At 43.9% G+C, this 14,866-nt stretch overlaps 1 protein-coding gene across 3 annotated transcripts in view; it reads right to left on the bottom strand.

The window, feature by feature from the left end:
• Positions 1 to 2,602: 2,602 nt before the first annotated feature.
• Positions 2,603 to 14,866, bottom strand: part of RALBP1 (ralA binding protein 1) — a 43,690-nt gene continuing 31,426 nt past the window's right edge. For all 3 annotated transcript variants that reach the window (XM_055417203.2, XM_055417202.2, XM_055417204.2), the window contains exons 5-10: positions 14,032 to 14,193; positions 12,919 to 13,050; positions 8,260 to 8,367; positions 4,580 to 4,701; positions 4,222 to 4,345; positions 2,603 to 3,801 (exon numbers count right to left, since the gene is read on the bottom strand). In XM_055417203.2, coding sequence (XP_055273178.1) covers positions 3,589 to 3,801; positions 4,222 to 4,345; positions 4,580 to 4,701; positions 8,260 to 8,367; positions 12,919 to 13,050; positions 14,032 to 14,193 — 861 coding nt within the window. In that variant the 3' untranslated portion in view covers positions 2,603 to 3,588. The remainder of the gene's footprint in view (positions 3,802 to 4,221; positions 4,346 to 4,579; positions 4,702 to 8,259; positions 8,368 to 12,918; positions 13,051 to 14,031; positions 14,194 to 14,866) is intronic.

Raw genomic sequence — 14,866 nt, 5'->3', positions numbered from 1 at the left:
TTTTATCAGGTCTTCACTTAACAAAACCCAGGCTTCTAAACATGAAGAGCACTAACTTTTAAGGTAAACTTCTGTATTTCCCTTTAATATCTGCTACTGTCATCTTGCTTAAATAGACAATTAAGTATCACTGTATCAATAATCTGTGATCCTACTGAATTAAATGTTCAATCCTTTTAACACTTTCTCATCAAATTACTAAACAGAGGGACTTCCCTGGTGATCCAGTGGTTAAGACTCCATGCTTCCACTCCAAAGGGCGCAGGTTCCATCCCTGGTTGGGGAACTAAGATACCTCATGCTGCAGCCAAGAAATTTAAAAACAAAGAAAAAAAATCACTGTCTTTTTACCTTAAAGTAAACTCAGGTTTTCCAGGAGCCCTCTGGGAAATCAAAAGATTTGCCTCTCATATTGTAAATGAGATGTTAAATATTTGGGTTTAGTTGATATAATACGTGAGAAGAACTGTCAAATAAGAAATGATAATGATAAACCTTCTTAGGTTATATTTGTATGGATATATGTTCCTAATATGTATTCCAGAAATTGTCTGAAGTTTCTAGAAATGTATCAATACTTTAGGATAATCATTGGACAGTGATTGTATGCCACAGAAATAACTGCGTTTCCTTATCAAATGAAACCTCATCAGCTCTTTAATCACTGGCATTTTTAAGTCTTTTGTCCTTTACAGACGGTTACTGTTTTACGCATATGCTTTTGGAAAGAATATATTTATGGACAGCACCCTACAAGAGACTCTTGACCACTAACACCACTGCCAAGTTACAAGGTGTGGCACCTCGGCTGTGTATTTTACAGCTGAAGAAGGCCCCACCAGACATCTGGTCCTATGCAAATGCTGGAGACCACGAATCAAACCAACCAAGAAGAGAAATGGCTGACATCATGGTAGGATGCTCCCTCCCAAAAGGACTGAGAACATTTCTCTCCACTCCTCCTTCCCTCTCTGACCCTCCTTTTCCCAACTACTACCCCAGGAAGGCCTCTCTGGGCCTTCTACTCACGTTCTGTGAAACTTCCTCCAGCCTAGAAAGAGAATGCTATTGTCTTAGGCCATCACACAGCAGGGTCTGACACGCATCTGAAGATCCTGTAGTTCTGTCCATCACAAACTCTGCCCTGATGCCCAGAGCGACAGTTTCTCTGGAGCAAACTCAGCCTTCTCTGTATCATATCAAGACCCTGGGTCTATTTCTCCACCTCTGGTTGGCAACCCCCAAGCAGAGGAAATACTGCATCTAGGTGCTGGGCAGAGAAAGGGACACCAGCACAAAACCACCTGTGCAGCCTGCAGATCCTGGCATTTCCCCTCCTGAGCCTCAGACTAAGCCACAATTAGCAGAAGGCATTCCTGATTCAAAAATCCCTTCCCTTGGCAGCTCTCCACTGCCCTGGCTAGGAGAATGTGCAAGACGAGGCTGTGGTCAGGGACTGCTCCTAAACTCTTCAAGACACTGCAGATGCGGCTGCTAAAGCAAGAGCTGCCCAACAAAACCCCCAGACTGGCTGGTGGTGTTCTTGACTCCAGGACACTGTGCGATTACCTTTAGCTGAGCACTGAGGTGTCTGCTCTGGCCAACACTGCTTGCTGCGTCTGGATTAACATCACTGAACAAGTTGCTGGGCTGCAGAAAGTATTGTTTTCAGCAGGCTCTTTCCTGACTTACGTGACTTAGTTGTAGGTCTCAAGGCCCCAGACACTCACTGGTGGTGATCCTGCTGGGAAAGCCTTAATGTGTGTTTGGAGCACTCACCACCAAGCAGACCAAGATCTCCCTAAGACTGGAGCCAACAGAAAAGGAGCAGAAAGAACCACCAACTTACAGACTGAACCACGGTCAGGACCTGTGAACACCACAGATTCAGCAAAACCTCTGCGAGTTCCAATGCGGCAGCTGAGAGGAACTCCAGTGCCTTAAATCTCAGTTGGGATTCTCAGGCTGAGAGTAGCAGGCCCAAAATAGAGTCGCCTGAAGGAAGCCCCACCCTCACCAAACTTGAGACCATCAGTGTTGGCTCCCCCAGAACCCAAGCCTGAAACCATCAGTCTGGAATCACATGACCTGCACCAAAGAGGTGACCCACTGGACAGACCCCTGCCATCACCTACAAGACAGTAACCTGGCCACAACCCACCTTCCTGCCCAATTGGGCCGGCTGACCGGGCAACACTCACAGAAGCCACTGCAGATCCAGTCCAGCCAGCCAGCCACCTGCTCAGCACCAGCCGGGGAAGGGGACACAAAGTGAGTTAACACAAAATATCCTGCTCACTCGCGGACCTTGAAGGCAAGTCGACCAGCTACAGTGCACTCAGCTATTTCAAAGAAAGAACAGGTACAGAAAACAAGAAGCTTTTTTTTTCTCCCTCAAATGGCTGTTGAATTTATTTGCTTGATCAATAATGGTCCTGGCAAAAATTAGTTAACCAACACCGAGACAACTGTAATGAAATACTGATTTTAAAAATTCATGACACCGTGATAGAAATTAAGAGTTTACACAAACGAAAAAGAAACCTTCAGTATTGCCAGCAAATATAAAATAAATGTAACATGACCGACAGGACAGCAAGAAGGCTTTTATACATTTATATTTGACACCTGACCATATTTTCAGTCACCATAATATCTTCTCTCCAGGTTTAAAAAAATAGTATGCTGATCTCTATAACAAAGCTTTTTTTTCGTACAAAAATCAAATAATGGCCAACAAGTCACAACAGTGCAATAGGTAGAGAATAAAAAACCGCATTAACCAGGTGCTGAAATAAATACTAACCAGGAGAAGAGGATGCGCCCTCATGGGGTGTTTCCATCACCGGGAATTGTGGGTTTGTCTTCACAGCCCAGAGCCTCTTGGAGCCACTTACTTGGACCCAGTGGCACTGGACCCCGGTGCCTGTGAGCCGGACGCCTCGGGTAACCAAGGTCGTGGGGAGAGGGGGGGTCAGGACCATGGCTGACTCCCGAGGAAGTCCGGTTCTTAGTACTCAGCCTGGCCCACCGGGCGTCCAGCAGCAGTTCACCGAGCCTGTGTGGACACCGACTGCAATCCTGTTTGAGCGCACGGCTACCCATCGATATGGCTTATGCAGGCAAAGACACGCTTACATTCGGGCCCGAGCAAGCCACCCATGGCGCTCTGTCCTAATGGAAGGTTGAAGAAACATGCTGTGTGGACGCCCCGGTCCTCCCACGACCCAGGCCACCGCGGTGACTCAAGCGGGGCTGAGAGGGGAGGGTGGGGGGGCCGGCCGGCCAGGAAAGAGGCCCCCAGGACCCGCACCGCGGAGGTGTGAAGGCACAGGCGAGTGGCGGCAGCGAGATCCTGGGTATGTGGCGGGCGGGGCGACCCCGTGTGGCTCCCCCATGAACGAGAGAAAAATCCTGATTCTGCCGTAATAAAAAAGCAAAGAAAGACGATTTTTGGTTTAAAAAGAAGCCACTCAAGGGTTAAAATAGTTATTTAACAAAGGAAATGACTCTTCCAAGAAGCCGACCGTCTGGGACATCGGTGCGCCAACCAGCCGTCTCTGGAGGCCCTCGCGCCCCGGACGGCTCTCAGATGGGCGTCTCCTTACGCTCCCTGCCGGGCGACGGCCGCGCCTGCTCCTTGGAGGTCGGTGGCAGGGGTGGCTCCCGGGTGACGGGCTCAGGCTCGGCCAGGGGCTCGGGGCGCGCGCGCTGCAGCTGGAGCAGGCGAAGCTGCACCCGCAGCTCGATGATGGCCTCGCGCTCCTCATGAATGGCCTGGTTCAGGTGGTTGTTCTTGATCTGCAGGGATAGACGCAGCGGTCAGTCAGCCAGGAGTCGCGACCCCGGAAACGGTCAGGCTGAGCCACAGCCCACGGTCAGCAGGCCTGCCTCCCTCTGGGCAGGGCTCCCTCCCACTCTGTGGACCCGGGGGGCTCCCTCCTTCCCGGGGGGGTGTTTTCCTGCTCAGCACTAACACGATCTGTAAACTGTGGGGTAGAGCGAGCTGCTGCCCGGGGCCTGTCTCCCGGCCCCTCAAATGGCTCCGGGGCCAGCAACCCCAGGTGAGGGGCCCTGGGTGAGATTCTTTGTGTCCGAGCCCCTGCCGGAAGGAAAGACAGCAGCCCAGGCCCACATGCCCCGTGTGAGGCGAGGAGCGAGTGCAATAAACACGATGTGGACCCCCGCGCTCCGGAGGGCAGCGGCCCCGCACATGCGCACCTCCAGCTCCTCGTTCTGCCGCTGCAGGTCCTGCAGGATGAGCTGCAGCTCGTCCTCGTCCTCACTCTCGCTCTCGCTGTCCGACGAGTACTCCTCGGTCTCGCTGCGGCCGTGCTGCTGGCGGCTGCGCAGGGACAGGACAGGACGGGGCGCGCGTGACCTACCCGCACGGACAGGCTGGTGGTCTGCTTCCGGACTGCCCAGCTTTCTAGCGGGTCCACTCGGGACAAGGCCAACCTCAGACATAATACAGAGGTGTGGAAGGGGGCGCCCTGCCTGGCCCCATCACAGGAAGGGCTGAGGCTGGACCGCCCCGCTCTCCCCAGAGTCCAAGTGGAGCCCTGAGCCCTGCCCTCACCTCTGGATCTCCGCGATCTCCGCCCGGAGGCGCTCGATCTCTTCCTTCTCCGAGGCGATCTGTCGGCGCAGGAACTGCTCCATGGCTAGGAGCTCCTCCTGCTCAGTCAGGATCTCATTCTCCTAAAGCAGGGACACTGGTGAGCACCTCTGAAAGTCTAGGAAAGGGTGCTCTTCTGGGGTCTCCTCTGTTGCCCTGAACTGTTTACGCCCATACATACAACACTGGGGCTTCTCCGGTAGTGAAGAATCTGCCTGCAATGCAGAAGACCCGGGTTCCATCCCTGGGTTGGGAAGATCCCCTGGAGAAGGAAATGGCAACCCACTCCAGTAGTCTTGCCTGGGAAATTGCATGGACAGAGAGCCTGGCAGGCTACAGTCCATGGAGTCACAAAGAGTTGGGAGTTGGACAGGACTAAGTGACTAACACTTCACACTTCATCCACACACGTTAACACACATGTTACAGGAAAGCTTGTAATGCACACCCCTAAAATACCCAGTTTCCCTAATTTCAAGAAAAGCTTTGAGCAAAGGTAGACTAACTTGTTTGGGAGGAATGACTAGATTCTCAAGACATAAAATGCTACTTAGGATTCCTTGTTATGCAAAGGATCCACAAGAGGCCAGCCAGCAGGCACACAGCAGAGTACCAGTGACTCTACCCCCAGCCTTTCTGAACACCTTCTCAAAGTCTGTCTGAGGGCCACAGGGGCCTTCAACAGTGTCACCAGGGAAGAAAGGCCCCGGCGACGTGCAGCTGCTGTCAGTATCACCTGAAGGCAGAGCTGGTGATGGAAAGTGTCCACAGAAGAAATCTTTCCTCCTCAACACAACCACTGTCTCCCTCAGCTCATGTCCCCAGGGATAGTATTTAAACAGTAAACATGCGTTTTACACAATATGCGTTTCTAAAACTGGCATCTGTCCAGGATCTAGCTAGCCCCTCTAACCAAGAAAAAGGAACTACAGCAGACAAAACTTAAGAGAGAACAGAGATGGAAAGCGATAGAAATGAGCTGGAAGCAGCCAAGGCCTACATTTCCTTCCAAACTAACAGGTGGCGGGAGGATAAGAACCTGCGATCAAATGTGAAAGGCGCTGTGGTCAAGTTCACTTTAAAGTCAATGGCCAGAAGTCTCCAGTGTGCATAAGAAACCTCTCTCAGAGCTGTGTTCCTCACAGCCCCCAGTGTTTCTACAGATGCTCATCCTTTTTATGAAAGTTAATGTTCCAAGAAACACCAGGATGAAAACTCTGAAATAAAGATGCATCTGGGACCTCAGTCTCTTCAGGGGAGAAGAGTTACACATTCCTGGTAGGCGTGACAGAAAAGAACTGAAACTTGTAGAACTTTAGTCATCTCTGGGACACAAGGATGGTTCAACACAAATCAATGAACATGACACGTACACTAACAAAATGAAGAATAAAAATCATATCTCAAAAGATTCAAAGAAGCACTTGAAACAATTCAACATCCTTTCACAGTAAAAACACAGCAAAGGGAGTACAGAAGGAATACGCTGACATGATATGCTGATATGACGGGCCTACTACAGATAACACGGTACCCCAGTGAAAGGCTGAAAGTATTTCTTCCAAGATCAGAGAGAGAATAAGAGGCCCAGTCTCACCACTTCTGGTTATACAGTTCTGAAGTACCAGCCAGAGTAGCTGAGCAGGAACAAAGGCGTCCAAAATGTAAAGACGTAAAATTTTCTGTTTACAGACGTGATCTTATACACAGAAAACCACAGATTCCATCAAATAACTGTTAGAAGTAATAAATTTAGGAAAGTTGCAGGATACAAAATCAACATACAAAAATCAGTTGCATTTCTACACACTAACCAAAAAAGAAATTAAGAAAACAAATCCATTAAACAGAGGTGAAATATCTATATACTGAAAACTATAAAATACTGATCAAAGAAATTGAAGACACTAAAGATAAAATGAAAGGTACCTCATATTCATAGATTAGAAGAAATAATATTGTTAAAATTTCCATACTACCAAAGTGATCTACACATTCACTGGAATCTTTATCAAAATTCCAATGGGGCTTTGAGGTTTCCCATAGAAACAGAAAAAATAATCCTAAAATTCATTAAGAACCACAAAAGACTGTAAGAACCAAACTTTTTTTTTTTGCCAAAGCAATCTTAAACAAAAGAACAAAGTTGGAGGCATCACCCCACAACCGAAACAGTCCAGTACTGGCATAAAAACATACATATAGACCAATGGAGCAGAACAGAGTCCAGAAATAAATTCACACATTCACGGTCAACTGATCTTTGACAAGGACGCTAATAAACAATGGAGAAAGAACAGTCTCTTTAATAAATGATGTTGAGAAACTGGTTTTCCACAGGCAAAAAAGTGAAACTGAACCCTTACCTTCTCTCACTACACACACATCAGTCACCTCAAAATGGACTAAAGACTTAAATATAAGACCTGAAATCATAAAATTATTAGAAGAAAACACAGGGAGAGTTTCTTAACATTGGTCTGAGCAAGAGTTTTTTAGATATGACCTGAAAAGCACAAATATACTATATACAAATGAGATTGCATCAAACTATAAAGCTTCCACACAGCAAAGAAAATGGAGTGGAGACAGCCTATGGAATGAGAGAAAATACTGCAAACCTTACATCAGATGAGGGGTTAGTATATATAGGAAGAAGTTGAACAACTCGATAGCAAGAAAACAACCCAATTAAAAAATGGGCAAAGGACTTAAATTGACATTTCTCAAAAGAAGACATTGAAATGGCCAACAGATCACTGCCACTCATCATCAGGGAAATGCAAATGAAAACCACAATGAGATATCACCTCATACCTGTCAGAATGGCTTTTATCAAAAAAATAAGAGGTAACAAGTGTTGGGGAGGATGTGGAGAAAGGAACCCTTGTGCACTGTTAGTAGGAATGTAAATTGGTACAGCGACTATGGAAAACAACATGGAGGTTCCTCAAAAAATACAAAATAGAGCTATCAGAGTTCCAGCAACCCAGCTTCTGAATATGTAACTATAGACAGGATGCTGAAGAGAGATGCTCACTGCAGCATTATTCACATCAGTCGATATATGAAAACAGCCCGTGATATGCACATATTCATAATACGTAAGTATACACATGCCCACATAAATATAAAAACATAGAAAAAATAAACATACATATATATGTAACGAATATTATTCTGACATAAGGAAATCCTGGCATTTAATAGCACAGATGAACCTGGAGGACATGATGATAAGTGAAATAAGCCAGACAGAAAAAGACAAATACCATATATTTCACTGATTATTTGTGGAATCAAAGAAAAAGTTGAACTCATAGAAGCAGAGAGTACAACAGTGGTTACCAGGCCTTGGAGAGTGAGCAAAATAGGGAGGTACTGGTAAAAAAATTATATATGCAGCTGCACTTGTGTTGAAGGACTCTGGAGAGGCAATGCTGATGACGACACTGCACTAAATGCTGGATTATGCCATGAGAGTATCTTTCAGGGGCTCTCATCACAGAAGGTAACTGTGAGAGGGTAACTAACTGTAGCAATCATTTCACTGGGTGGAGGTGCATCAAATCATGTTTATATCTTAAATATATATTTTTCTTTTTTTTAAAGATCTTGCAAAACAGAGGAGTTACACTTACCTGGGCAAGAAGAATGTTTATGACTTCCTCGTTTTCATTCATTTCTTCTTTGGAAACATCCTCTTTTGAAAGACTGGCTATTTCTTGTGCAATCTTGGTTTCACATTCCTGTCCAACAAGAGAAATGAAAGCACTGGTCAGCCCACTGTAACACATTCAACAAACTTACACTGTCCCCATTCCTGAAATTTCCTCCTCAGCTTCTAGAACTGAAAAACTAAGAGTGACACAGCCAGCAAAACCTCCAGACAAGGGGGCATCTGCTAACTGAGCTTTGACAGTAATGTGTGGCTCTCACACTGTGGATGCACTAGAGGAAAATGTTCCGTTTTAGCTAACGTGCTCAGCATTTCTGGAACCATCCCATATAAACTGTCTTCCGTGATCCTTCCCTTTTGGAGGGGGTCTACTTTAAGCCTACAGTTAGTCAGTTTTGCTGCTGGTACACAGTCAAGTAGCCATTGTCTATCACCACACTGAACATCTCCAACACCACAAAGTACCCTTGGGCTCCTCCGCCACCTGTTGCCCCTGGAAATGACTAACCTGCTTTCCACTGCTCTGGTCTCACCTTCTTTTATGTTTCATATAAACTGAATTAATCAGTAAGCAGTCTTTTTCCTGGCACGTTAAATTTCACAACTCATCTGTGTTGTATCAGTAGTTTGCTGAGTAATATGCAAGGATATGAATGTACCCCAGTCTGTTTATCTGTTTACCAGCTGGTGGATATTTCAGTCCTTTCTACTTTTGAGCTAATCAGACCTGTAAAAACCACTAAGTATCTGCTCTGTGAGGGAACATGCCTTCTTCTGTTAGATAAATACTCAGGAGTGGGATTGCTGGGCCAGATGATAACCTGATGGTTAACTCTGAAAGAAACTGTCAAACTGTTTTCCCAAATGACTGAAATAGTCAAGCTCAGTAAAGCAGAGCTCCAGCTGCTCTACGTTCCTGTCAACACTTGGAATTTTTGATACTAGTCATTCTGGCTGGTGTGCAGTGGCTTCTCACTGTGACTGTGATCTGTGCTTCCTCAGTGACAAACCATCTTCACATGTGCTTCTTTATCATTCATATATATTCTTTGGTAAAGATCTTCAGTAAAGTGCTGTTCAAACTTTTGCCTTTTTAAAACTGAATTTTTATTGTAATAATTGTACACTCTGGCGGGGGATATTAATAATGACGGAGGCTAAGCATATGGGGTAAAGGAGTATGAATTCTCTGTACCTTTCCCTCTGTTTGGCTGTCAACCTAAAACTGCCCTATAAAAATACAACTTAAAAAATTGGTTTGTCTTCTTATTAAGTCTAAAGAGTTTTTAATATATTCTAGTTCAAGAACTTTATCAAGTGTCTGTGTTTTGCAAATATGTCACAGCCTCTGGCCTGAATGTTCATCTTTTTAACTGTTTTTTGAAGACTATGTTTTGATAAAATACAGTTGACCAAATTTTTCTTTTATAATTCATGAATTTTTGTATCCTATTTAAGAAATCAAACAGCTCATACAACTCAATAACAAAAATTAAAAAAAACCCAATCAAAAGATGGGCAAAAGACCCAAATAGACATTTCTCCAAAGAAGACATACAGATGGCCAACAAGCAAATGAAAAGATGAAATCATCATTGCTAATTATTAGAGAAATCCAAGTCAAAACTACAATGAGGTATCACCTCACACTGGTTAGCATGGCCATCATTAAAAAATCTACAAATAATAAATGCTGGAGAGGGTGTGGAGAAAAGGGAAACTTCTTACACTGTTGGTGGGAATTTAACTTGGTACAGCCACTATGGAAAACAGTATGGAGGTTCCTCAAAATACCAAAAAATAGAGTTGTCATACAATCCAGTAAGCCCACTCCTGGCCTATATCCAGACAAAACTATAATGCAAAAAGATACGTGCACCCCTAATGTTCATAGCAACACTATTCACAATAGCCAGGACATGGAAACAACCTAAATGTCCACTGACATGAATAAAGAAGATATATATACATATATCTATATATAAACACACATACAATGGAACATTATTCAGCCATTTAAAAGCAATAGATGCAACCAGAAATGATCATACTAAGCAAAGTCAGTCCCCTTATATGTGGAATCTAAAATGACTCAAACTTATTTATGAAACAGCAAAAGACTCACAGACACAGAGAACAAACCTGTGGTTGCCAAGGGAATGGGAGCATGGGGGAGGAATAGACTGGGAGGCTGGGGTTAGCAGATGCCAACTATTATATACAGGATGGATGAACAACAAGGTCCTACTGTACAGCACAGGGAACTCTATTCAATATCCTGTGAAAAACCATAATATAGAAGAAAATGAAAAAGAACGTGTATCTGTGTGTGCATGGCTGATTCACTTTGCTGTAATTAAAACAACACTGTAAATCAACTATACCTCAATTAAAACAAATACTGCCTAAGCCAAAGTAAGTAAGATCTTCTCCATTTTATTAAGTCTTAGTCTACAATTCATTAGGCACTTATTTCTACATATGTTGTGTGGAACAAGGGAAAAAAATAGCTCTCTTTTTTGGCATATAGATATCCAATTGTTACAGCACCATTTGTTGAAAAGAAAAAACTTCCCTAGTCAATTGTCTTAGCATCTTTGTTGAAAATTACCTGCCCACACATGTGTTGGTCTGTTTCTGGACTTTCTATTCTGTATGCCCATTCTTATAGAATACTGACTGTATTGATCACCGTACCTTACAGAAAATCTTCATCAGGTGATGTGAGTCTTCCAATGTAGTCCTTTTTCAAAACGGTTTAGACTATTCTAGGTCATTTATATTTCCACATGGGAGATTTTTTTTTTCCACAGAGATGTTAGAAAAGCTTATTAATTTCTACCAAAATCACCTGTTTAAATTTTGATTGGAAGTGAATCCACAGATCAACTTGGGAAAACCTAACATCTTAACAATATTGTGATATAAACATATTTCTAATTTATTTATATCTTTTTTTAGGTGCACTATCCAATAGTTCATTGCAAACATACAGGAATACAACAGATGTGTGTATCTGATCTTGTATGTTACAGCATTGCTAAACTCACATATTCAATTTTGTATAGATTCCTTAAGATTTTATACAGAGACGATCACATGATCTATGTAAAAGGACTAATTTCTTTCCAATCCGTATGCTTTTTCTTGTTTTGCTGCACTGGCTAAAACACCTCCAGTACAATGTTGAACAGAAGCAGTAAAAGCAGAAATCCTTGCTTGTATACCCAATCAATCCCAGAAAAAAAATTCAGACTTTTACCATGAAGTACACAAGATTTTTCTCTGTAAATGCCATTTATCAGTCTGAAAAGATAAAAGTTTTTATCAAGAAATAAATGTCAAATTCTGCTACACACTTTTTCTGCATCTATTGATATGACCTTATCATTTTTCCTATTTTTAGTCTGTTAATATAATGAATCTTTAAAAGTCATTTATTCCTCAAAGTTGAAATCAACTTGATAGAACCTTTGAAGCATTCTGTGAATTAATAAGCAGACATGAAGACAGCTTCAAGAAACTAGCAAAGCAGAGGTAAGCCATCCCATTCTGTCTTGGCTCTGGTTTGTATGTCACAAACAGAAGCAAGAGAAAGGAAGCCGCACCCACACGGGTCAAGACCCTGTGTTAAAGGCTGATGGGTGACACCACACGGTGGACAATGACCACACGAGGCCTGGTTGGTCTGTCACTAAAACCTGATTCCAGGCCAAATCATGAAGGGAGTAATTAAAAACAGGCATTGTAAGCAAAAGATGATCTGGTAAGCAGAGGAAAAGGGAGAAAGGAAAATGCACAGAGGGCATCTGCAGGTTCTAGAGTGCAGGGGAGACATCTCGTCACTGCCTCCTCTCTGACAAAGCCACCGCCATGTCCATGCAAATGGCCGCCCCCACCACCACGTTCATGCAAACCGCCAGCCCTCGAGCCAGAGTACTGCACTGTCTGGTCTCTCAGCAGAACAACTGTGACCATCATGGACCACGTGGTCCCAGTCAGACAAATGCCAACTTGTGTCCCTTTGAAGTGCTCTTGGACCCTGGTATTGAATCTGCACGTGGGTGCAGGAGGGGCCAGAGATGTGGGACCTCAACCTCAGAGTGGCCGGGACACTCACAGAGTCCCAGCGCCAAGCAACACACTGAGCCACAGGGAGACCAACAGTCTGGCTTGCAAACCCCGAACTCATCGGGCAGAACGTGTCACTTGCCTGTTTCCAGGAAAAGAAAACCCCGCCTGACCTTCGGTACCTCCAAGCGTAAGGCCTCCTATTCCCCTGCAGCCTTTGAAATGTATCACCACTGGACTGCTTCTCACCCTGGAAACCTGTTTACAGGTCCAACCAAGCCAGAAACAACAAAACTGATATCTTTTAGTCAAACAGTTTAATTAAAAAACTCAACTTCCTAAACTAAAGGAAGCACTTCCCTCATACCAAGCTGAAGGATCAATAATCCAGAACTGGAAACATATGAACAAATCTCCCATCAGGGAACTTCCCTTCAAAAGGGATTTGTTGTCATTCTTAAAAAAAATAGAATGGTATATAAAAGATGTTAGCGAATTCTTTTTGCATTTCATCATAAACATGATATACCGAAATAATAAATTTACTCACTTGTCTTTTAGCTTCTCTCAGTTTTCTCTTGAGGGCTGTCAGAATTCTTTGTACTTCCCATAATCTCTCCTCTTTCGATAAATCCTTTATCCCGCCCTGTAGATCTCGATGTAAACAATTCAAAAGAAACTCCTAGAAAGTAATACACCATACACTGAATAGGATTTCATGTCTTATCATCTTAAAGTAAAGCCACATGCCATCTCTAAAGATGCAAAATCGACTACTTTTCAGTTATCATTAAAGAAATGACATAATGGCACAGATTGTGTTTTCAAGGCTATGACTGAAAAATCCTCCTTAGTTTTTCTGCCTGAGCACTAGGTTCTAATTCATCAGCACACATTGGTTCCCAGCAGTCAATTCATAACCCTTCCCCCAACATATCAACTACTAAGAAACAGGAACTTGGAAATGATAGGGAAGAAAAGTGAGCAGGGATCTGATGTGTTACACGCAAACAAAAGACGTACTAATAATCAAATGTAAGTAAATGTCTTAGTCTTGAGTTTCTTACTGGGCTTGCCAAGCACACACAACTGACCAGCGCTATTTCAGAAGGACAGTGGGAAAGCACAGGATCAGGGGTTAAATCCTGGTTGTACGACTTGGTAATAACCAGGTGACACAGAGTAAGTTATTTACCCCTGCCAACTTTCATTCTTCTCATCTGTAAAATAAGGCCGATAAAAGCAGCCTTGTCCAGATAAGGCAACATTTTTGGACTGCTTACGACATACCTGGCACCTTGCTGAACATTTTTAACACATTATTTCATTTAAGGTCATCTTCAGATCAAACTTAGGAGAGGACTCACTTTTAAATGCAACCCCCAAGCCTTAAGGAGGTTAAGCAATGTGCCTAATTTGGTCAGTCAGGAGCAGAGCAAGAATTTAAAGCCGGGTCTTTTGATTTCCAAACCTGTGCTCTGTGTGCATGAATCAGCACCACATGGGAAGTTCTGGCCTTGGTGTGCCATGAAGAGTGTGCCCGAAAGCTACATACACACAGAAAGTGCTCAAGGACCAGGGACTCACGGGCCGTCAGCACCCCAGTCTCCCACAGGGTCAGCGGGAGGGCAGCTCGGGGGCTGGAGGGTGGGCATGCACACACCTGTCTCCGGATCTCCTCCTTGATGCTCTCCTGGGTCTCGGGCAGTGTGGGCATCGTGGCCATGTTAGACCATCGCAGGGGCTTTGTCACTTGCTTCAGTGTCACATTTCCAAAGAGCTCTTGCACGTGTGTGAAAAATACATAGAGAACACGATTGCTAATCTAAAAAAAAAAGGATTTGCAAGAAAAATATTAAAATCATCATTTCATTTGTGTCTATTGCCTAAGTACCTCCTTTAACCCTCAGGAGTCACAGGACATGCTTTGCTACTTAATGGCCAACGTAAAGAAGAGAATGAGAAAGTGCAGGTTAAGTGGTAGACTCAGCACTATGAGGGGCTGGGGAAAAGCCAAGAAATGGACGCAGAGGCTGATGATCATTGATTTATTCTGTTTTAGCACCAGAGCATTAACTGATTTTTTAAATCCTATGTTCTTTATTTTCCAGTTACTATGAGGCATTCTAACACACGCGAGTGAATCAACTGAGGAACAGGGGAGCCTGTGGCTGCAGAGCTGGGCTGAGCATGGGAGCCCCCACTCCAGGGACAAACACCTTCCAGGAAACTCCAAAGCTCAGATGCGAAGACACCAGGATGTTAGGTGGCTAAATAGCTAGTAAAAAAAACTGTTTCCTACCTCAAACTTACTCTGACAACACACCTGCACTTTCTGTGACACCATCATCCCTACTATAGAAATACTAAGTAATAATGTAATATTTACCAAATTCTGAAAACTTAACTAAGAGGAAATTTAAGAAACATCTTGTTTCCAAGCTATAAACAATGAGCAATGAAAGAATCTTCAGTGAAGGAAAATACACTGTTATACA

Source organism: Moschus berezovskii, chromosome 28 (genome assembly GCF_049115385.1).
Source record: "Moschus berezovskii isolate FMDL1 chromosome 28, NW_MosBer_1.0, whole genome shotgun sequence".
NCBI classification, from domain to species: domain Eukaryota; kingdom Metazoa; phylum Chordata; class Mammalia; order Artiodactyla; family Moschidae; genus Moschus; species Moschus berezovskii.
The sequence above is the reverse complement of the archived record's forward strand: the minus strand, read 5'-3'. Positions and strand labels throughout refer to the sequence as shown.